The sequence below is a fragment of the Anarrhichthys ocellatus genome, unplaced genomic scaffold (assembly GCF_004355925.1).
Source record: "Anarrhichthys ocellatus isolate YVR2014 unplaced genomic scaffold, GSC_Weel_1.0 scaffold13, whole genome shotgun sequence".
NCBI classification, from domain to species: Eukaryota; Metazoa; Chordata; class Actinopteri; order Perciformes; family Anarhichadidae; genus Anarrhichthys; species Anarrhichthys ocellatus.
Window position 1 is genome coordinate 6,723,781 of NW_022280043.1, and position 24,503 is coordinate 6,748,283.

Below are 24,503 nucleotides of genomic sequence, written 5' to 3' on the forward strand. Positions count from 1 at the left end.
ATCAAAGTCGGAGTCCTGACTTCATTTTAAATTTAAATCTGAGGAAACATTAATAATCGTCAATACAGAGAACTGTCTGGGAGAAAGATTGCATTTTTACTTGATTCCTCATTAATAGGTCTGTTCAGAGGGAAGAATGCTGCATATCTGGTTTGCAAACTATTGGCATGAGCTAGGCATCGTGAACCAAGGTGTGCTTGTGTGCAGGTTCAGAGGCATTTTTTTGGCCTCTGAGACTTTGATTCTGGGCCGGCTAAAATTCCTCCCAAAAATGTTCCGGATCAGCTTGTTGTTCTCGTCGCTGCGTCGATTTGGTATCGCGTCAAAATCAGCAGCTAATGAACGCACAAATGCAGACAACAGACTTGTGAATGAATGAAGAGCTATTTTTGTTTTTTTTGTCACAAAATGCCAATCAGATGTTTCTGTGTTTTGGCCTCAATTACTGACAAACACACACGCACACACACACACACACACGGAAGCCGTTAGGCCAAGCTGGAGGTTTACTGTGAGCTGCCAATCCATGCCGGTCAATACACCCCGGCCTATCAACTGTTTCCATGAAGCCAATGACCTCTATATGGGGACAGGGGGGGGTGGTTGGCAGTTTGTTGGAGCCGGAGAGTGAAGTGTACTTTGGCTCTAAGGAGAGAAAGTGTGTCAGACCTCGGTGAACATGCATGGCCATGTGCACGAGGAAGGGAGGAGGCTCAGCAGCAGCTTGTTATTTGGGATACCTGGTTTACCATCAGCCTTAAAATGCTGGGAAGTCTTGCGCTGAGATTTGGGGGAGTGAGGGGGAGTTAGAGGGGGGGATTGTTTGGCATCATTTAAAGACCTCTGGGAGCAATGTCTGCTCAGCTGAAATCATACGAAGAGAAGGTCAGTGGTTCTCCGCAGCGGTTGTATCAAAACAAAATCACATAAAGCCATTGCTGCAAAGAAGAGACGTTGGACAGACATGTCAGTGGTGCAAAAAGTCCTTTTGAAAGCAGGAAACAAACAATATGACTTGTTTGGACTTACAGCTGAACAACATGTAAGGCAATGAAAAGACCTGCCTGTGTTTTCCCGGCGCTATTGGCCATAATCTTATTTTAGCCGCTACGTAATGGTCGTTAAATGACATAATTGGCCCTTGTCTGCCGGCCATGAATGCACTGGCTGTCTTGGAGCGCTCGCATAAGGGGCCGCTTTATGTTCAGCTAAAGGTGGAGGAGACGAAGGAGGGAGGTAGAGAGAGAGAGAGAGAGGGAAAGGAAAATGGAACAAGATGTAGAAGCATGGTGTAAGAAAAAAAGGAAGTGGTTGCCAAGGCATCTTGAGAAGGCATCTTTTTGCACCTTCACTACAGATGAGCCAGTCCCTCTCACACCGATCTCACTTCTTGTGTACATCGACTATCTCCACTATCTCGCGGTGTATACCCTCTCCTCTGTTGTTTGCTGACTGTCAGCGCAGTGACGAGCTTTCTGGGATATCTTTTGCCCTCTGTTGTGTTCAGACACTGTTCTGTTGCCCCGTTACCTCCTTCAACTGACACGCAGACATTCAGTCACATTTGGCCTCGTTATCTTGAAATGTCTTATCTCTGTGAGTTGATAAGAGCCTTATCTTTAATGGAGTCAGTGATTGTCTGTTCACACTAATCACTTCGGAACATAAATAATACCTTTTTTCCACATTCGGTAAATCTTGCGAGAGACGGATTAGAAAGATAACGGTCACTGTGGGTCAAGCACCCATAATGCAACTGCATAGTGTCTTTCATCCGACGCTCTGTGTCCAGTAAATGCCCACGTTTGTTCTCCACACCTCCAGTTTGTAACGTAGTCTTTTAGCCCACCCTTAAGGGTTAGTCATTCTGCATTTCTCTACACATATAGTTCGTGTACGTGACAAATAAAACCTTTGTCCTTTAATCTTCTTTTTTTTTTTTTTAATGGGCCATGTTTTTATTTAATTTCTAGTCATGTGAAAGCACATGGCTGTGGCCCATAGCTTTGTATTCATTACATTGAGTTAACTTTGTCACGTTACGCCTCAGGTCTTGTTCAAACCATGCGTCCACACTCACACACACACGCACACACACACACACACGCACGCACACACACACACACATTTTGTGCATGTACATTTAGTCTATATTTTTGCATGCTGCTTGTTTATTAAGACCTATACATGCCCCCTCACACACACATGCACACACACACACACACACACACACACACATGCTCCATAGTCAGACATGCCTCTGGGTGTGTTTTCACTGAGGTGCTAGCTCACTGTCACCTCTGCACAGCTGCAGCCAAAACCCTTTTGGTCGAGGTTGACAGCATTCAGTGTGTATGTGCTTGTTCATGTGTGTCGTATTTGGTGAGTCGACGCATATGTTGTGAGCTCTTCAGCTGTAGGTCTGTCCTCTAACTCCCATTTTCTGGATGCTTGTTAGACTTAGTTTCTCACATTTATGTTTTTATTGCCTGTTTTTTTTTTTCTTTCTTTTTCACTGTTACTGCCTTGTTCTTCATTTCCTGCTGCAGTGTTCCCCTCTTTTCATTTCTCCTCTTCCTCCCCCCTTCTCACAAGGCCTCTGTCTTTCTCTCTCTCTCTCTGTTTAGTCTATAGGGTTCATATAGGCTAGTGCTTGTAGCCACAGTCATGTTTACTAGTCCCAAGTAACACCTAGACGTTTATGAATGCAAGACAGACCTTGACGTCTGTAAAAGTTAATTTAATAATAATTTAAAAAAAGCGGGAATCAACAATTGTTGACCAAACGTTTCATGTTGAGGATCCCACTTTTATTTAATTTCAATTTTTCTTGGTGTGTCGGTCTCAAAGCCATCGTGCTGCCAAAAAGACATCTTCATCCACATGTTTGAAACCTCGCAGTTTGTTGACCAATCCTGTCCTGTTCACACTGTTCTTATCAGCACCGTGTTCCTCATTTGTTCATCTCTGGGTTCCGTTCAAGCTGTGCGGGTAACTTCCTTTTCTGGTTCCTGTGTGAACTTGGAGAAGAAGTTGCCCACGAGGTTAGTTTGGTGCAGATGTGACGCAAACACTTGGGCTCTTTACCTTTTTCAACTTTTAGTACTCTCTGCCTTTCTGTCCTTTCTCTCCCTCTCCCTCCCTGTCTCTCTCTCTCTCTCTCTCTCTCTCTCTCCGTCTCTGTTTCTCTCTCTCTCCCTCTCTGTCTCTCTCTCTCCCTCTCCCCCTCTTTTCATCTGGTCATACAAGAAATGGCTCTGATAGCTTCCTGAGGAAATTACACCCACTTCCCGTCTGTGCGCCCCCCCCAGTTATTCTACGTCTTTGCTCAGGCGCCTTGGGGAGCAGTGCTGCTGCTGCTAGGAATCCCCCCCAGTCTCTGCTAATGAGGCTGTGGCCTGATGAGGCAGCCAGATAAACAACAGTACAAACACAGAGCAAGCTATAGCCATTAGCCGCTGGGCTATTTCTGGACGCTGCCCTCATAGCATATAGAGGACAGGACACATCCCATTGTGGCCGAGTGTAAGAAGAGAACCGGGACTTGTGCGTGTACAAAGGATTCTGTGGCCAGGTGCATGTAGTGGGCGACTGTGGCTAAGTGGATAGCAGGGCCGTCTTTCAATCAGAGGGTTGGCGGTTCAATCCCCAGTTCCGGCTCTGCTAGTCGCATGTCGATGTAACCCCAAAATTGCTCCCGTAGTTGTACCTACGGTATAGAAATGTGATAGAATCTGAATTGTAAGTCGCTTTGGATAAAAGTGTCTGCTAAATGACTGTAATGTAATATAGTAAGTGTGAATGAGTCACCCTCTAAAGTTAGTGTTTCCAGTACAGGAACATAATATGATGAGTGCTCCTCAGTGTATCCTTTGAATTGTAGACTTGTAGAGTTCAAATAATTCAAACTTTTGTGCTCTATGCTACAACTGATCCGGTTACCGCTGACTAAGAGGCATCTCTGCTGACATATTGGTCCAATATGAAGCCACGATCTGATCAATTGTTACGTGATTACGCTTTTATTTGTTCTTGAAAAATGAGACCGTCTCTTATGCATTGATGGCATGGGTGTGCCGCTTTCTGCACATTCATCTCAATGTCCCCGGATGGAATCCCTGGGGAGCTGTCTGTCTGTCACAGTATCTGTTTTAATACTACGACTCTGGGGCACTAAAATATGAGGATAAACATAAAAGAACAGGCTGAAAAGCAGAGTTTCAATGCTCTCACTGGTTAAAAGTTTAAAGCCTGTTTGACTTCTACACTCAGGGTTACTCATGGCTGTGGTCAGAAGTGGGCTCTAGGTGGGAGACTAAAATAAAATAAAAACTTCAGAAATAAAACATATTTGCCTATTTATAGATTCCTTCTAGAGCTAGAAGGAACAGATGTAATTTTAAGAACCTTTAACTACATAATTGAATATGTTTGTGCCATCTGAAACGTGTCAGCAGGAGGAGATCTTCAAGTTTACTCTTTAAAGTAAAGATCAAACTGAGATCATCAGGATTGTAACTTTTAAAAAAAGTGTGACATATATCGGCTTGTCGACGGCGTGACGTGTACAAAGCCGTATTGTCATGTCACTGTGGACTATACTTTTGATCCTGTCTTCATGTCAATACTTGTCTTCAATGATTTGTCTGTTTTAGATGCCGCTGTTAACGATGTCTTCATCTGTGGGGTCAAACGTCTAACTGTTGTGCAATAACAAGTTTGATCACTTTTGGAAAATCCACTTGAATAGTGATGAACTTTGTCCTCTAAAAAACAAAATCTGCACAATTCTAATCATAACACTTTGTGGTGCCAATGCATGTGTCATATCATTTTGATCGGTCATGATCCTGCTCCACTAAACGTATCACACCTCCCCCACCCCTTGACGGCCACCGTCATGTTATTGCAGGAGTTTGATTGACAGGTGCGAGCCCCCTGGCCCCCTGCGGCTGCAGTATGGACGCTGAAGATGCCCTCTTCAGGGTGAGGTCACAACTTGACTCCTCCTCTCCTCTCGGTCTCCAGGGGGTTTTCACCGAAACAGCGGATTGTTTGTAACGGTGACTCAGATATTTAACAGTTATCATGAGGCTGCAGCGTAAACTCTTATATGAAATGCTAAACTGCTACTGCTTTGCCTAAATATTCAAGAGGTCTGATGAAACAGGTGCTGGTTTATTCTTCTGCATATGTACAGTGTTAGAGCTCGGCCTGGTCAGGGATGGTGGGGAAGGCTGTTGCAAAGACCAGTTGTCATATAATATACACACACACACACACACACACATTCACCGGCAGCGCCCCACAATCACATAGGAATGGCCCCCTCCCACATACGTGCTCAGTCTTAACACACACACACACACAAAGGCACGCACGCTTGATGGCTATCATTGGATTTATGCCATCTGACACTTAGTTAGTACTGGAATGTAATGGGAGGGAGGGTAGGGCCGATCAGGGGGCTGCCGACTCTCAGGAGCACCGGAGCTGATCTGGGCACCTCTCTGGGATGCTGTGTTCAAATACTGTTCACTCGTGGTCTTTTCTCTCCAACTAAGCCGCAGCCAGGAAGGACCCCTCGCAGTTTGGTGCTTAAACGCCAGCTATCGCGTACTAATCGAGGTGAAGGGAAAGAAGGTCCGGTTACCGCCGAAGCTCACAGACTGTCTCCATCTGTTGTCTGAACTGTGCCATATGCTGGAATGTACCACTTGGCTCCGGCCGGGCATGAGGAGGCTTCCACTCCGGCCGGCCCCTCTATACTCTCTCGTGCTCTTTAAACGCAGAGCAGGGTTGACCGTCCCTACTTCCCTTGAGTAGCCGCAGTATGCTTCCCCCTTGGCTACTGCAAGTTATCTCTCAAGAGTACCAACGTGTATGACAGTAACTCAAATATCGGCGAAGACGTAACGATAACAAGGGATTGGCTTCAGCATCTCCTGTAAATGCAGCGATCACTATAGTGCAACACCAGGGTCAGCTTCCCTCATGGCTTTACAAGCATGTCCTGCTTTTGCTCCTTAATTTGAAGTTTAACAGTTTACTGAGATGGAAACAGAAATCATTCATACTTTTAGAGCTGCAACGATTAGTCGATTCATCTGTTAGCCGTCTGAAAAAACGCTAACAATTTTGATAATCCATCGTTTGAGTCATTTTTTCAAGAAAAAGTGCCACACATTTGATGGGTCCAAGCTCTAACATCAGAGACTTTCTTGTTCTTACATTATTGTACATTGAGTATTCTGGGTCTCAGTGTTGGTAAGACAAACATCGGCTTGAGCTCTGATATTGTGAAAGGCATTTTTCACACTCGACCTAATGGAGCGCTGCAGGGAGGACAGTTTTTTGTAAGACAACCCCGGAAAGTTAGTGTCGCACTGGTTCACTTGACAAAGAGCCGATGGGATTTTTTGGGGGGTTTTGGATCATAGCAGAAAAATAAGCTCCGCTGCAATAACATGTTTATGGTGTATACATGTTTTGAAGAACAAGATAATCATCACAAATGAACAAGCGTAAATGCAATCGCCAAAAGTGAGAAAAAAACCCTGTTGTGCACGTTATTAACTACACCATAGTCGCATGAGTGAGATTACATTAGATTATTCACATCAAGGCTGTAAAGGTGGACTAGTGATGACGTTCTGTACCCGGACACGTTTTTGTTAGCAACCGCCTTTTTTAAGATGCGTAAAAGCTTCAAAATTCACGAGTCCTTATCTGAATTGAAGGTCTTTGGATAGAGGCTGTGCAGAGGGTAAAGCCCTTTTTGGCACATTTGTGACTTTGGCCTTTACATATGTTTTCAGAAAACATAGGATGAAATCTGTAAATGTGCCGACTGATACATTAATCCGCCTTTACGAAGCTATGCCGACCAAAATGTAGAAACAAGTGGATACAAGTGGCCGACATTGTGCAGGATTTCTGGTTCCTTCTCAGTTAACACAGTTGCTCTTCCTACGCACCTGTCATTAAGAACGTATGGTATGCAGCAAAATAGCTCTCAGCCGAGCCGTTAAAGTGAGAGCCTCTCATCTTTCCACAAGGAAATGTCTAGATCTGCTTTTGCATTAGTCTCTCATAGCTCAGGTCATGTTGATATAATGACTTTGTGTTTGGTGGTGTCATCTTGGTAAGGAGCTCGGTGTGTGTGTGTGTGTGTGTGTGTTTATGTCTGGGAGTGAGTGTCCATGCAGATGTGCCCTCATGGCCCTGACAGGCCTGTGACTCTCTGTTTGGCTAACCCCTCCTACACATGTTGCTCCAACACTGGCCTTTCTCAACCCGCAGCCCACTGGATACGACCATGAATGAACACATTCTCTCTCTGTTTGTCTATCTCTGAGTTTCATTCTCTGTATCTCTCTCTCTCGTGCTCTCTCTCTCTCTCTCTCTCTCTCTGGCTCTCTCTCGCTCTCTCGCTCTCTCGAACTCTTTACAAGAACTCACCTTGACCTCAAAGCATTTGTCAGCTCTGCTACCTTCCACTGAACACAAACACTGTATTCAGAGCCTGAATCCAATCACAGTCGTGTACACAATCTCATTTCCTTTTATAAACTCTAACTGCTAAATGATTTTTCAGTTCCTCCTCAATAACACTTAAACGACCTGCAGAACCACTTGTTCACACGTGTAATTACACAAAAACCTCCTTCAGTCGACTCAACCACAGTTTCAAAATGTAAGTCTGAAAACAAATATTAATACAGTATATCCAATCAGACTCATTTAGAATTTCTTTCTACTTTTTACATTATTTATTTATTGGGGGAAATGGAGAAAGATTAGAGAAAGGGTAAGTGATATGACTAAAATCTTATTTTTTATGTAATTTGATGTTGTCACGTTGATATCAATCAAAATATATATACTTTTTGATGAAGTATCGTAAATATCTGACAAATCACAAATAGACTTATGTTGTCAAATTGATGCAACAATCCCGTGAATCCGATCTTAATATCCATAAAGCAGTTCTGCTCAGAGATTTCCCCAACCGGAAATATTAAATGTTTAGCCATCACCGTATAAATGGTACGGCAAAATCTCCCCGACAGCTGACGCATTTTAAAGTTCTGGCGTATATATATAGATAATAATAAACTTCATTTATAGACTCAAAAAATAAAACAACACAGAGTTAAGACATTCTCATATCATAGAATAAAGAGCTGAATAAACTGGTTAAACTGGTTAATGATTGAAGAAGTAAAGAGGACACCGTCTGTTCTCAGATTTTACAGAAAAGACTCCTCATTCAATGCCGACATGGATGTTGGATGTGTTGGAAGTTATGGAACAATATTCATAACTTATTAAATAACTAAACAAAACAAAACTACTTACCAACAATAATTGATGTTATTATTAAGATTACTAACAGTTTCTCGAGGCTTTTTCTCCCCCGACAGGGAATGTTGGATTGTTTCCCCCCGTTCATTACTGTGACTCATGCTCACACGTCTTTAGCTCTGTACTTACATGCTGCCCTCTGTGCTCACCTAGGAGTGAACAGTGTTACATGCTGTACGCTGTAGTTCTTGGCTTTTTGATGTGTGTTTGTGTTTGGGTGTTCCCTGGTAGCAGACGCTGGGTCTGTGGCCTTCAGAGGACTGAACACAAGAGCTATGTGTTGTTTGTGTGTCTTTGGGTGTGTATGCGTGCAGGGGAAGTGGTGTGGGGTGTAAGAGGTGGTGGGGGGGGGGGGGAATTGGTCACCCGTTCCGTTGTATTTTTATTTTTTTTTCCACATTCATGGGTTTTAAAGGCAAGGATTGGCATAAGCCTTTCATTTCAGATTATAGTTTAGTTAAATTTTAAGAGCTGCGGGGTTGACGTCCTGGCAGCTAGAGGAGCATTCTCCTCTGAGTGTATTACTGAACCCGACGCTGGTCTGAAAAGCAATTTCCAGACACGATATTCAGCCAAACTTCAGGGAAAGCTCAACTCGAAAGTGCTATTTTCCAATCCACGTTCAACACTCTTATTATTTCTACATCTAAACTAAATGTTTTTGTGTGGCTGGGGGAGGAGGACTTCAGCATTTCACAGAACATCTCCCATCTTAATCTAACACCAAAAAAAGTAAAGATGCATTTTTATCCCTTTATTATTAGTTCATTATCTCTCATTATCCAATTCCTGTTGGCCTCATAATTCATTTCAGGAGAGAATCAGCTTTACTGTAAAGTAAATATTGTACATATTGCATGCTTTGTCCCCGTATCAGAGTTTCCTGCTAGTCAGTCTCCTGTATTTTGCTTTACCTTGGCTAATGTGAATGGCATCCTACTTATTTCAAGGACCATACGCATGATGACACATCAGCCCTTCTCTCTCTCTCCCTCTCTCTCTCTCTCTCGGCTTGATTGGATGCTGGGAAGTTTTCCTGCTTTCCGCTTGATGTGATATTTCACTGGGAAAGTTCACAGTGCCCAAACCTTAATCTGTCTTTATGTCTGGCTCTGCTCAGCGGGGGCTCAGGACGTCAAAGAGGAAGCCTACCGGTTCAAAGTACAGCACATTATGTTTGCTAATTGTTTTTCTTGTCTTCCCCTCTCTCTCTCCCTCTCTCTCTCTGAATAGCAGGGTGTGTTTGGGGCTCAGTGCTCTAACCCAGCCATGAGCATCATCGGGGCTGAGGATGAGGACTTCGAGAATGATCTGAATGATGTGAGTCAATGAAAAAGTGGAGTGAGACAGCTGAGTGTATATTTTATCGTACTCCGTTGTCCTCATGTGTCTTTTATATTTCACTCGTTCTCTCTCTCTCAGGTGGTGGATGACCAGTGCACACACTTCAACAATATAGACCTGTTGAAGACTCGGCCGACCCACCTGCTGGTCTTCATACAACATGTCCTTCTACAGTTTGACCCGGCTCCGCTGGTGAGAACTACAACTCCCATAATGCAACACACGGTCTATCAAAATCATCAAATAAGTCAAATTCAGGTTGTAGAAGATTTTTTTTTATTGTTTTTGACTTTTTACATAATCAATTTCTGGGAAAAAACATCAATTGACAAAAAAACTACTCAGTGGTTGCAGCCATATTATTGATATATGTGGACAGAAAGGTTTCTGATACATTAAATAAAGTCAGTATATCGTCTGATCTCTCCAGCCTGATGGGTAATCCATATTTGAAACGGGTCACAGATCCACATGGAAGTTATTCTTTCTTTCGTTAAAGATCATTTTTAGGCGTTTTCCCTATTTTATAGTACAGAATAGGTGCTGTTACACCTCCCACAGTCATGACACCCTCCCTCATCCTTTGTTACCCTCTTTCCCTCATGGAGGTTTATGTACTGCAGAAAATAGAAGTGTGTCAGAACATCAGAAGGGTTTATAGAGGACAGTTATTATAGTGTTTATTGAGATTGAGGTTGGTGCATGATTATGGCTGACAGTGACATTGTGATAAAAATACCCAATTAGTCTTTGTGTTTGGTGAAGTGAAATGAGTATTTAGATGATGTGGTTTGCCAGTATATCATAGGAGTCAGTTAATTGTGCATTTAAGAGGAGAAACCTTTTGAGTGCATTAAAACAGCATACAGGAAGTTAAAGGCTGTTAAAAGTTGGTGAGCACTCATTGATCTTCTGTCCGTCTCTCCCCTCTCAGCTGTCTTACCTCCATGCTGACCTCTTCAAGAACCTCAGTGCCAAAGAGACCAAGAAGCAATTTGTGGAGTTCTACAACACCTTCTTGGACAAGGGCGCAGTAAGTAGCACACCTCCTGCATCTCCTGTCAGGTGTTTGTCTGAATGCCAGATTTAAGTGGATGGGAATGGGCTTGAAATAACAAGCGACTTGATTGTCACGAAGTTTAAACAAATGTGACGTGTTGTCAACTTAAGGTAAAATAGGAATATTTATGTTAGTCAGGAAAGTCCGGAACGAATGAAAGAATGTAGTGTGTGATGTGTGCAAACAAAAACAAAGAGCTTGCCGGTAAACACCAAGCCAGAGGGGGAGCTACACCACACTGATGACATGCAGCATTTTATTCTCGTGCAATTTATCCAGCCCAGAGATATGCATTGATCCCTTTTTCTTTAAGGAAGCACAGATGACCTCAAGAGATCTGATTCCTTTTTTTATGAAGTGTGTTCGGACTTTCATTTCTGCGTTTTTTTGTTTTTTGAAAATGTGTTTTAGGGAGGAGGAAAGTCGGGGCTCTTTTTCAGGTCGGGTGCAACTTTTTGGATGTGTGAAGACCTCTGCTGCCTTGTGTGGCCTAAGCAGTCGTTCAGACGCTATATTACTTAAGTGAACAAATTCATGTTTGCATAGTTTTGCGGTTTGAAACACTTCTTATAATGATAGACTTAAGGATTACATTTTTCTGTTAGACTCTCATCGGTCGCTCTCTTTCTTTATGTCGTATGCTTCTGTGATTCTCGGCTCTGGAGAGTTGTGTCAGGTAGTCACTAATTCTTGCTCTTTCAGTTTTTGCAACGAAATGATATAAAAATCTATTCAGATAAACACAGCAGCCTTTGCAACACAGATATTATATCTTCTCTCATTGTGTTGTATCAATAGGAATTTGATTCACCGCTCAGCTGCCGTCTATAAGTTGAACTCAGGAGAGACATTGTGTGCACATGATTTGTTTTCGAGTGCGCGGCTCTGAGTGGGCTCTGTTTGCTCTGCCTCCGTGTAGCGCCCTTCAGTTTCTGTCTGTCACTATCCATTACGCCTCCCTGCACACCTGGCCTCTGTCACTTCTCCGTTATATTCCCTCCTCAGATCTCATGCACTGATCATGTCTGTCAGCTCAGCTGGCTCGCGCTGCACTTTCTGTCTTTCGTCCGACCCTACAGCTTCCTGTCAGGATCGTGGGAAAGCCCTTTTAGGAGGAATCATCCTCTCTTAACCTTTAACTTTTATAAACCCATTGACATGAAGTTGGCCCATGTGGTCATTTTCTTGTCAGTGACGGAGCTATATATCTGTCATTTGGAATATGTGTTTTTTGTCTTGGTTGTTGTTTTATTTCTGATGTTCAAATGACCCCTTGTGGCGATATGTGGCAACTTCACACTTTCTTTTGATTCTTATCAGTTGACAGTGATACCACTCTGTTTTGCCTCATGTCAACACATTAGAGAAACCGTTATCCATACACACTCAGTAGGCAGTTTATTAAGTAAAGAGAGATGCTGATTCAACTTTATGGTTATTTTGGAGGCTGTAGTTTATGATGCGGTTGAACTGTATTGCATTATAAAGATGTTCTGATGTTTAGCCTACCCTCATTGATTTGAATGGGGCAGACGAAATAATAGAAACAGCTGTCAGTAAACTACAGCCTCCAAAATGACCACACAGTTAAATCAACCTTCGTGAAGGTAGGATTCATTGCATGACTGTTGTATTAGACTGCATTAGTTTTAGTTACGTGTAATAAACTGAATCTGGATTAAAGCAACTTTGTATCTTATATACTATATGATAAAAACTAATATAATATTCCTTTTTCTGTCTCTGTACCTATTGTTTCTTTCCCTCCACGATATAGATTCTCAGAGTGGCACTTCCTTCTCATGTAGCCTATGAATTGGGTGAGTTATTTTACCTGTGGTGTGTTTATCAAAAGTCATTATGTATTCTTTGCCACATACAAACACACCTCAGCCCCCCCACTCTGTGTCTTCCTCTCTGTATCACCGCTTCTCGTTCACTCACTTCTCTTGTGCCCCGTCCCTCAGACCGAACACGTACAGACCTGCTTCACGAGGACACCCAAAGGCGTTACGCTCAGGAGGTTCAGAGCTTGCAGGCTGCTGAAGTGGCCAAACAGCTTGAAGATTTCAAGTGAGAATCCCCATTCTTAACAATACTCATCAAGTCAGATCGAGTCTTAGCTATGTCCCAACTCTTTCTTTTCTAAATCCGCAATACCTTGTTAATACTTGTGGATTTTATGCTCTTAGATTTGATCACAACATGCGTATACTGTGATGTCACTCAGGAAGGTCTCTGCTGTATGTACTGTATCTCAAACATAAAGAGAATAGGTGTTGAATTTATCGTGTTTTGTCACATTGATTTCTTACCTTCAAGGCAGCATTCGGCTTCAAGTTATACTATTTAAAATGAAAATAAACTTCCACAGATTTGAAACTTGCTTAATTGAGTAACTTGTCTCAGAGGAAGCTATTTTTCTGTTCATATTTGACGCATGACCATTATTTTCCTATAATCTTAAAATGAAAGGCAACGTTTAACAAGCTTCCACCAGAGACTTCTACTCAAGACTTGAATTGACTACTTCACTCCCAACTAAAGCCGTGTATACATTGTATTTGCTGGAAGGCTTTTATTGTGAATAGCAGGAGCATGAACAGAAGAAAAGGTCATCTTGATCGCTCTCTTTCTCAATTTCTTTTTTTAATTGCATTTTGTCCCTGTGATGCTTATGTAGAGCTGAGCAATATATCAAAAAAAATCTTCTATCTCGATTATAAGTCATTTCATATCCCTATATATATATATATATATATATATATCTATATCTATATCTATATCTATATATATATATATATCTATATATCTATATATCTATATATCTATATCTATAGATATATATAGATATATCTATATATATATATCTATATCTATATCTCTCACACGATACAGCACATTGTCTGGTAATTCACCAAATGAATAGTCTATGTGAAAGAAACACGTGGTAAAGCTTATTTGTCTTTACTCCTGTGTGAACATGACAAATAGAAAAGTACTATATTTTCTCACTTGATTAAAAATTTTAGTACCAAATTCAAAAGGTTTTAAGTGAAATTACAGAAATATAAGCAAAAGTATCACTTCAAGTTTTCGGAGAGAGTTGAACTAATAGGTTCTTGTTATTTAGACAACGTAATTGTGCATCACAATGTCTCAATATATGATTTCATCATGATTTGATTCCATTGAAAGACGATTAATTATCATATTGAGTTATTGCCCAGCCCAAAGTTTATGCTTAGGTTAGTATTTAACCTAAGTTGCCAAATAGCATTGCATTTGGAATATGCATTCAGAATATGCAAATATGGAAATCATGGAGAGGATAATGAGAATTAGAGTCTTTTATGAATTAAGGTCTCTTTTCTCTTGGAACTGTTGATGAAAATCCATATTTCAGGCATGATAATGCACTGATCAGCCCAATTCATCTACATTATGTATCTGCTCACAGAATTAGGAAAACGTTCATCAGTACAGTGTGCTAAACCTTTGTTTTCAATATGAATCTTGTTCAAACTCTTGCCTCCTTTTGCTGTCTCATCCACAGGCAGAAGAGGATGATGGGTATGACACCCAACGAGGCTGAGCTCATTGATGTGGAGAACCACTATCCCACCGACCGCATCCCGATGGAGATGAAGGAGAAGTCTGTAGCTGAGAACCTGTTGGACAGGATGTCTGAGACCCAGTGAGTTTCTCTCGTCCACTGCTTCTTACACCCCTGGATTGCAATGAGGAAGGAGTTATTTTTTGGATAAACTCACCTAGTTGAATCACCAGGACAATATCCTGGGATTCTGGGTCAATGTTTCTGTTCTCACTTGCAATGATGTAATGTTTTGAATTTGATTTGCACCTCCAACTGGCCTCTCATGTGGTATCACAGTATTTACTGCAATTTCCCACACCAAACTGAGAGAAAATCATGATTTCTTAGAACGTAAGTTGAAAATACATATGCATTACTTAAGCCTACAGTATTGTCATATTATCCAGGAGACTCCCTCAAGATTGAAGAGCAACAACTAGCCTTTTTTGGCCCAAAAGTTCCTGATACTATGGAACCAAAACCATGAGCAAAACTCAGGAACTAAACATCCCTTTTGTGCATTAGTGTTTGCGTTTCCACCGCATATAAAGAACCGTGGAAATCTGGGAAATTAGAACAATGACTGATAAGAAAACTAAATGCAATTCTCACAAACAAGAAAACAACATCTCGCATTGTCACGAAGATACTAATACACAAAAAAACTTTCAAATAGTATTATGACAGTGTCCTCTCTTTTCCCTGCTGCTCAACCCATTCAGCTGAGGGGATGATTGGTCTGTCAAAAAGGTGGAAAGCAGCCTTTTTGGACGTGGTCCCTCTGAAGTTGGCACTACACGTTGTATTGTACAGTATATTAGCCGTATACATAACCAATCTAGTGCCACTCACACGGACAAATCCAGCAGGAGAGAAAATCAAGCAAGAGGGACCAGTGATTGGAAGAGAGCACAATAGAGCAAGAAGGAAATGAAGAGGAAAAGATGGAGTCAGCAGTGCCACGCTGGCAGGAAGGCTCTCCCATGGCGTTTCGCCAACTGGAGGGAGGGGCGGTGGTGGTGGGGGGGGTTACACAGCGGAAGAAGGAAGGGGAGACAAAAGGCCAGAGGGTTGTCGATGCTGGATAGCTCCTGAACCTGGACACGGATGAAGAAAGAAAGCAAGAGTTCTGGGGGAAAGTTAATCTATCCTTGACCCCGTGGCCAACTACAATGTGTTATCCTCTACAAGAAGCGAGTCAGACGGAGAGGGAGAGGAGGCCAGCGAGAGGGCAGAATACTGTCTAACTTCATCTTGTCAGAACAGAGAGAAAAAAGAACAACATAAGCGAAGGAAGATGCACTGTGCATGAGCTTCACTCGTCCTGTGGAAATAACCACACTGTCAGTGGAGAAGACACAGAAAGTCTGTCAGAAAGTGTATCAAAGACGTGATAATTCAGCTTTTGACTCACTCAGTTACTATCACACAGTTGGATCTCTGTCTCCATTGCACAAACGATTCATTCAGTTTCACTCTATTCATTCCTCTCCGACAATCATCTCTCTATTACCCTCACACTTCTCCCACACTCTTGCACCCGCCGACCCCAATTCAATTCCCCCTCATTGGACCACAACAAAGTGACCTCGCCCCAGCTGTTTTTGTATTGGTCTTTCTGGGGATGAGAATGAGGCAGCCAGAGCATTTGATTGGATTATGCAGGGAAATCCCTAGGAAAGCCCTCCCACTCTTTATGTTCATAACAGATCATGAGTATCCAATTCCTTAAGTCTTGCCTGCGTGTTGCATCAGACAAAAAAAACGGGTTAAATAGACATTTCCGCTGTGCTGGATCATTTCTGAGGTTGGATTCACTTTGCAGACAGCTGACCGGAGAGAGACAAACCAGAATAGGGTTAGGGTTAGACAGTCAGGAGACAATAGAATTATTTGCAGAACTTCAAGAGGTGCAGGTTGATTTTTTTAATTGTTAGAGCAGACAGAGGTGCAGCTTTTGATGCATGTTTTCCTTTTTTGATTTTTTTTTAGTTTAGTTTTTCCCCCCCTTTTTTTGCGCACATTTTAGAATATGTTCAATAGCTTCTGCTCCGAACAAAATAACACAACAATCAGCTTTGCGTTGGATCAGGAAAAGCTTAGTCGCTTCCACCGGCCCAAAACACACTCGGTAATCAGTCGAGCAAGAGAAAGGAAAAATGCTACTTAAAAGGAAGAGGTGAGCTTGATGCTGCAAGTTGAGGGAGTCTGTTTTTGCTTTTGTCCCTTTACAATCATGACATCACATATATCTATTTTCTTTCAGACCTTCAATTGTCTCAGACGAGGAAAAATGGTGAGTTTTTTTTTTTTTTTTTTTCTTTTTTTTTTTTTAAAGTTAAGTAATATTTGCACGAGTGTTGTGTGTATTTGCACATGGAGCTGATTTGATATCTGAATGCTTTTTCCAAGCCTGGGTGTGGTCAAACCAAAAGATGTTTGCATACTGGCTCAAGTGCACCCTATATGTTTTCTGTTCAAAATGTCCTTTCTGCACTTAAATATGTTTGTATTTTGTTTCAAAAATTGTCTCTCCATAACAATATCTTCTAAAAAGACCCTGATGCGTTTCTACTTCCTAATTAATGTGTTTCACTCACATTAAATTACTAAACCCTGTCATGCACTTCTTAGTTTTTTGTAACTTTTCCGGTCCATTGTGATTAAAGTTTATTGTCAGTGCATTCAGACAGCATTCAGACAGATTCTTTTTTTCTATCAACTCCTCACATTTCTTTCAACCCCTCCTTTTGTCAGATTTTCTCTCCTCTCCGTTCTTTTCAACTCCTCCTCCTCCTCCCTCTTGACATCCTCAACTCTCCACCTCCCTGCATCTGCCCATCCCCATTTTCATCCTCCCGCTCTTCCCTCATGTGCACTGTCCTGAGACTATGCAAATGTCCTTTATTACAGCCTTTAATGTGAGATATACAGATGCATGTAAAACAATATCATGATTTTAAAACATTCAAATCATATTCAAATTAGAAAAATAGAACATTTACAAACAAGTATTAACAAAAAATACAAAACATATTAGATATTACTAATAATTACCTTTCTCTAACTTCTCCCCTAGTCAATCCATCTTCTCAGCGGTGGCCTTCTTCATGAAGCACCTTGGGGTTAAAACCAGGGCAGTTGACAGTAAGAAGTCCAGAGGAGGCTTCTTCAGGAGACAGCTGGTAAAGGTAAGCTACCATCAACTCTGCTGATTTATTTTATTTGGTTTCCCTAAGTAGACAGGGATGTTATCCATCTGCAATAAGACAGGCAAATAAATGTACTGCATTGTCTTCTTAAAACCATTGTGGGGATTAATTTATGTTTCTGTAGCCCTCAGATTTGACTTCTTTCTTGCTCCCTACCTGTGTTGTCTTTCCAGAATAAGAAGGAAGAATCCACAAAGACCAAGCCCAGAGGGGGGTTTCCTGGCATCCCGAGCTGGATTGCAGGCAACAGTATGTATCTGCTTTTTGCGAGTCCTATTATGTTATTTTTTTTGTATCAAGTATTTTATTTCTGTCTGTGAATGATATTTGAGAGTATGTACAATCTATAAGTAGACACATTGCATACATTTTATAGTGACATTCAAAAGAAATACATGTAGTATCTTTAAATATTGATGTCTGTGATTGGTCTGGATATGAGAACATGTTGTCCTGCCCTTCTTTCCTGTTACAGCTGACGTCAAACCTAAAACGGAGGCTGAAGGTACTAGACGTCCAGAGTTCCAAAACCCCTCTTTTATCTGTAGAATGGTCACATCCCTACTAATCAACCCATAAACATGTCTGCATGTCCCAAATCAAACTGGGAGGGGATGTGGGTGGGGCATTGTGTAGCTGATTCATGTTTCAGGGTGGTTGTTGGAAGAATTGGTTGTACTGTATATTTTGTAATCACCAGAAAACCTCACCCTTATCTCATCTGCAGAGTTGTGGGTGTTCTCTTGCACCAAATTAACCCTCTCATTTACTACAGAGTCCCTGATTGCACCATACTCATCCTGTGTGTTTGTCTGTCTCACAAAGTCCCCTTTTCACTGGTTTTGGGTCTTGTTTTTTCTGCATCTGCTTTGTCTAAAGTTCAGCTCCGTTAAACTTGTCGCTCTCCTCCCCATCTTCAGCGGAAAAAGAGAAAGTCATTCCGGAGCGGAAGGGTCCAGCTCCCGGCAGAGGCTCCATGACCGAACCTGCAGCCCCTTTCCTCAACAGCAGAAAGTCTTGTTCCGGCGGAAGCTCCACCTCCGTGCCTGGGTTAGAGGTCACCGATGGCTCAGGCAACAACATCGGCACCACCAACAGCCCAGAGTCTTCACACCCCGATAGTAAGCCGGCTCATCAACTAGAACGTGTTGTATGGAGTCTGGAGTAAATCTTGACTTTATAACCAGTTGATAATTTGATGAATAAAACAGGCCTGCAGCCCCCCAAACGACTCTGTGAGGCTGTGTATAGGCACAATGGTGCTTTGAGCTAAATGCTAACATCAGCATGCTACCGTGCTCACAATGAGAATGCTAACATGTTGTTGTTTCTTGCAGGTTTAATGTTCACCATGCTCACCATCTTAGCTTAACTTGTATAAACATGTATACATATAACTATTTCGCGATTGTTTGGTGTCAGCATTTGAAAAAGGAGAATTTGTTTTCTTGTGTAAAATAGATATCTTATACTATATAATAATACATCATTTTGATGAGTTATACATTTGTTAATTTACTTGATAAAAGCACCAATTAATTACCTTTTGACAGGAGAAGAATTGCTACTCATAAACCCTCGTTGTTTTTCCTCTTACCTTCTAATCTTCCAGGCCTCTCAAGCAATCGCTTAGAGCCACCGACCCTGTCAGACGGGGGTGATGTGTCCCCCGTCAGCCTGGGTGGAGGGCTGACCGTCGGGGAGCCCTTCTCACCCATGGACACTCCCACAGAGGAAAATGTGGAGAAAGATAGGTGAGGAAAACTGAGATGTTGTAAAAAAAAAATCAGTAGCATCGGGGGGATTATAACTGCAGTGTAGTGACTCAATAAGCGAGTATAAGAAAAGACAGGATTAGAGAACGTAATCAGATTGTTATTAGGCTGTATGGGAGGTGTACAGACTGTATGTATCTGATGACCAGGGGGGAAGGGGGAGGCCACACATGTCTGAAGTGCTCCGGCTGAGGGAGCGTGGTAAAACTCCCCCAGCAGTCTGTCCCTGTCGTGTGCAAGCTTTTGTCATGCTGCCTGTTGCTCGCTAGCTAACAGAGCCTTCAGATTTGAGAAGGACCCTCACCAGGTGAACTCGGACCCAATCCTCCCTTCCAGCCCTTTGCCTTCCCTCTCCCTCATACCCTCTCTCCTGTTTTTTTCTCACAATGGCATGTGTGCGTTCTTCCTAATATCATTCTGTCCCTTTTGTGTTCTTCTGTGTGCATCCTGTTGTGCAACTCCTAATGTTTACGACAGAGCTTCATTGCTGTTTTGTTGCATATAGGCATTGTTTGTGCAGTTCTGACTCCTGTTTTCATAAGATTCGGGTACTTGTCAGTTAATACACTGGAGATTTCTTCTTGACTGAGACATTTGTAATTGTTACGGTTACGTGGCACTTATTATAGATTTCTATGCTGCAACTTTCTACCCAGTAAACAGGTTTGACCTTTTAGCTAACCTATAGAAATGGTGTTATTTTGTCTAAAGTTTGTCTAAAGCTTAAAAAGAAATGTGAAGACTGGCTCCTTAGTCTACACCAACGTTTTACACAAAGTAGTTCATCTTAACACTGCTGGTATTTAGTTAATAGTCAAAAGTGGACAATAAGTTTTATGATATAGTATTTGTTGCTCGCCCCATGTGCTTTTCAAGGTGTCTGCATCTATTGTGGCCAGGGCCCGTCCTTTGTCTTGCTTGTCTCCACAGTGTGTGCGGTTACATGTTGTGCCAGGGGGCTTTAGCATCTTATTTGGCATGCTACTCCGACAGCGGTAACTAGTTTAGGACATCATGTTGGGGTGTGCGTTTGCATGTTACGGTTGCTACTGTGGCTAATAGTTGTATAAAGGCGGGTGTGTAACAATTTGGTGTCCGTGTTTTTACAGACGGAAGACAAGGTGGGTGTCAGCGCCTTGACAGAGTCATGGACATGCTTCAGCCCTTTTACTGACCGCACACACACACACACACACGTACAGATTGAACAAACAACACTTGCATGCATACACACCTCACATTGAGGCCTGCAGTCCTGATACACAAACACACCACATGGCTAAGTATCATGGACCTGCGTGCGAAGGAATTGGAATAAGCTTAATTGTTGAGATCAGTTGGATTATTTAGAGTTGATGTGAATGTACGTTGTGTGGATTTGGAGAACTGTTGAAATAAATGACCAGTAAAGTTGCCTAACTGAAAACTCCTGGTACAGACATGATGTAGAAGCAATGCATGGGTACGTCATTAACATACTGTTGTTCATTGGCTCCCAGTAACTCATAAGGAAATGTAGAACGTGTTGGTATTCAAGTCCTACTATGTCTACAGTATATGAAGCATGCTCTATATTTTCTTGTCCATCCAGTATATGCATGTCATATGTCATGCATATTCACTTGTCACTCATTTTCTCTCTTTCTCTATCTTGTTGATGTCATTTATTTCTCCCTTTTTGAATCACTCTCTTTTTTGTGTAAATCATCTACTGCTGTACCTTTTAAATCATGAATCCTCCTCTTTACCCTCATAATTAACACAAATGTCTGTGCACACTGACTGCACATTACTTTCTCCTCTGCTGTGTTTCCCTTTTTGTGTTCTTTTCATTGCTGTTTGGTATCTCCTCTGTCCATTCTGTGGCATCTCTTTGTTTCCTCCTTCCATCCTTTTGTTCTTGTTTTCTCCTTGTCCTTTCTGTGGCCTCTTTTCCTTTTTTTCTTCTCCGTCTGTCCTCTCTGTCATTTGTTCCCGCCTTCTTTTTTCTATTCCAATTCATCCTTCCCTCTATTCCGTCCCTATCTTTTCCTCATCCCTCCCTCATCCTCTCCGACCTTCCCTCCCTACAGTAGGAAAGTGGCGCGTAGTGAGAGTGCCCGCGTGGACCGGCACCCCTCTCGGCGCCGCGGCTCTTCCCGGGCCAAACAGTCTCGCTCCCGTAGTGATGTGGACCTCCAGCCGCCTTCTGCCATGACAACAACACCTGCACCGCTCACCCCCCACCACTTCCATCCGTAAGATGGACAAACCCCCTCTTAATGCCTCTCTGGTTGGAGAGGTGCACAGCAGAGACAGACAGGCTGTCAAACACTGACAGATTAAACAGGATGAGTGCAATAATCACAAAGCAGTTCAACTAAATAATTGGGTAATAATGAGAATATTGATGGATCAAACCTACTTGGCTCCGTCCGAGCTATTAGGTAGATCACCTTGAAAGGATATTTAAACTTAATTATTTTTAAAGGGCACATGTCCTTCGCCTAAATGAATCAATTGACTGACAGGTTTACTGACTCATTATTCACTGTCAGACGGATCTGTTGACCCGCGCTGTGTGAGTAACAGTCGAGCAGCGCTCTCATTCTCAGTGAAAGGTCAGACATTTAGCTCTTTCAGGGAATGATTATTGAGTTATGTCAATGTTGACCATTGGGTAAGTGTTAGGTGCAGGCCATTTATTAGGGGTGAGTTGACTTGCTGTTAATCGACTGTAAATCCACAACACGGTCAGTTGTACTTTGTCAGGACTCGGAGGGAACGTCTTGAAACGATGAATGATGCCGAGTAAGCCAACAAGAGGTCAAGTTTATTCAAATTCAATAGATTTCTCTGTAGTTTTCCTTGAGCAATCCTTACAATGACTTATTGTAAGGATTGCTTAGCTGCTGCTATCATGGAGATCCAGTGGAGTGTGACTTTGTGCACATAAAGCCTGAGAATTGTTTATTAACAAGGCTAGAAGAAGGAGCAAAAATAAACACTTACAATTTTAGTGTGGATTTAAGTTCATTATTTACAGTTACATAATAATAATAATAAGTGCATCATGTGATTGTAACTGTGCAACAGAAAACCAGCATGGCTTTTGTAACTTCCCGTTTAAATCATAGTTTTACTCTGAAGCACATAAGCTTCAGTTCACCTGTCATTTTTCAGTGTAAGATATTAATAGCTAGTCAGTTGGCTGATTTTGCATTATAATCTCACCATACAACAGGAATCACAACAGGACAATGATAGATAGCTTATCTGCCAGATACTTAATATCCTGACAGACATCCCTGGTGTGCATTTAGAAATGCAACCAGCTGCTGTTGTTCCTCAGCCAACGACCTCCACTAGTGCCACTAGAGTGTGCGTGGCATCACTTGATGGCCACCTGGGTCATACTTGAATCACGTTGTTTAGTAGTTACAGGTCTAACTTAATGATTATCCTACTTCTTTCCTTTCTCAGCTTTGATGGACCAATTTTACTTCCTGAGGGGCCCGGCCACTCCCCAACCAGCCCCTCTCCACATTTGGAGGAGATGGAGCCACGCCTCCTGGAGTTTGAGTCGGACCCACCCAACTGGAGGAAGCTGGCACCCCCTGAAGGCCTGTCCAGTCTCAGCAAGAAGGAGACCAAGAGGCAGGAGGTCATCAACGGTGAGGAGATGAGAGATGAAGCAACAGATGAGCAGATAAAAGAAGGTTGCAGTGTTGGGGAGCCCTTTTTGAAAATGTTTTTACTATCATTTACTCATTCCATGTCTACTCCCTCTTTCCTCTTAGAATTGTTTGCAACTGAGCATGCCCATGTGCGGATGCTCAGTGTCCTTCAGATGATCTTCTCCAAGCCTTTGGAGAGAGAAGAGCTCCTGACCTCCACTGAGTTGTCCACCATCTTTCCCAACCTGGATGAGATCATTGAAATGCACTGTGAGTCTTTGTATCCTCCCAGAGTCAGACGCAGGAACTTTGAAGCTAGTGCTCTCCTTCCACACAACAAGCAAGCCATTATGCAGTGAATCTCAATTTGTATTCCGAGTGTGAAGCTGCTTGTTGTGTGTATTTGTTGCCAGTGGTAAAGGTAACTGCATGTAAAATCCGTCTACTTTAACAGGATGAAACTGGGTCCACAGTCGAGAATAATTTAGAAATCAAAATCTATTTCATCACTCACAAAAAACAATGTTTATTGACTGTTTTGTGAAGGAGAGTTGAGCATAGTATTTTGAAAGTGCATTATTTATTTGTTTGGCTCTGGCTTTGAATGCAGATAACTTCTACGAGAACCTGAAGAAGCTGCGTTTCGATGACAACTTCATAGTCAAATCTATCAGCATCACAGTGCTCAACCGAGTGAGTCATCATAAAATTTCTCTTTGTATTATTCTGTCTCTACTTTCTCTCAGTATGTGTGTTGCTTTGGGGAAAACTCCCAACGGATATGTGCTGACAATTCATTTCAACATAACTTGGCAGTAGCTCTGATAAATAGGATTTTGTTGGTTTAACAAATGCTGTACTCTTTTTATCTATGAAAGTGAAATATTTAGCTCTAACTGCTGCACAGTTATATTAGTTGCCAGGCTTTACTCTGTGCCTCTTCCCATCTCTTTCTCCATCTACCCATCTCTTTATTCCTCTCATTCTTTACTTCTGGTTATCAAGACACTGTGTCATTCATTATCTGTGTTCCAGTTTGGAGGTACAGAGGGGGAGTGGTTCCAGAAATTGACGGCCCGGTTCTGCAGTCACCAGTCTTGGGCCTTGGACCAGATCAAGAGCAGGCAGAAGAAAGAGCCACGCTTCAACTCCTTCATACTGGTATACACACATACCCCACACACACACACGTGCACACACACAGACAAACTGAATCTTAAAGATTTAACGGAAAGACACATGTTGATGCACCCACAGATACATTGTTAATTCAATAGGTCACGTAACTGGTCCCATATATTCATTCTGACTCAATCGTTTTAATCCCAGGAGGCAGAGAGTAAGCCCCAATGCCGCAGGCTGCAGCTCAAGGACATCATTCCCATAGAGATGCAGAGACTGACCAAATACCCGTTGCTGCTGGAGAATATTGCAAAGAGCACAGGTGTGTGTGTGTGTGTGTGTGTGTGTGTGTGTGTGTGTGTGTGTGTG

General features: G+C 42.2%; 1 protein-coding gene across 7 annotated transcripts in view; it reads left to right on the forward strand.

Annotated features, from left to right (window-relative positions):
- Positions 1 to 24,503, forward strand: part of arhgef1 (Rho guanine nucleotide exchange factor (GEF) 1) — a 36,048-nt gene that overhangs the window by 3,392 nt on the left and 8,153 nt on the right. The window contains exons 1-20 of one of the 7 annotated variants that reach the window (XM_031853000.1): positions 3,728 to 4,986; positions 9,604 to 9,687; positions 9,790 to 9,903; positions 10,646 to 10,744; positions 12,549 to 12,591; positions 12,739 to 12,844; positions 14,328 to 14,468; positions 16,636 to 16,665; positions 17,449 to 17,560; positions 17,755 to 17,830; positions 18,057 to 18,086; positions 18,502 to 18,702; positions 19,194 to 19,335; positions 20,466 to 20,477; positions 21,429 to 21,593; positions 22,819 to 23,009; positions 23,136 to 23,282; positions 23,623 to 23,705; positions 24,048 to 24,173; positions 24,342 to 24,456. In XM_031853000.1, coding sequence (XP_031708860.1) covers positions 4,960 to 4,986; positions 9,604 to 9,687; positions 9,790 to 9,903; positions 10,646 to 10,744; positions 12,549 to 12,591; positions 12,739 to 12,844; positions 14,328 to 14,468; positions 16,636 to 16,665; positions 17,449 to 17,560; positions 17,755 to 17,830; positions 18,057 to 18,086; positions 18,502 to 18,702; positions 19,194 to 19,335; positions 20,466 to 20,477; positions 21,429 to 21,593; positions 22,819 to 23,009; positions 23,136 to 23,282; positions 23,623 to 23,705; positions 24,048 to 24,173; positions 24,342 to 24,456 — 2,044 coding nt within the window. In that variant the 5' untranslated portion in view covers positions 3,728 to 4,959. The other 6 variants (XM_031853005.1, XM_031853004.1, XM_031853003.1 and 3 more) reach the window with 6 other exon arrangements.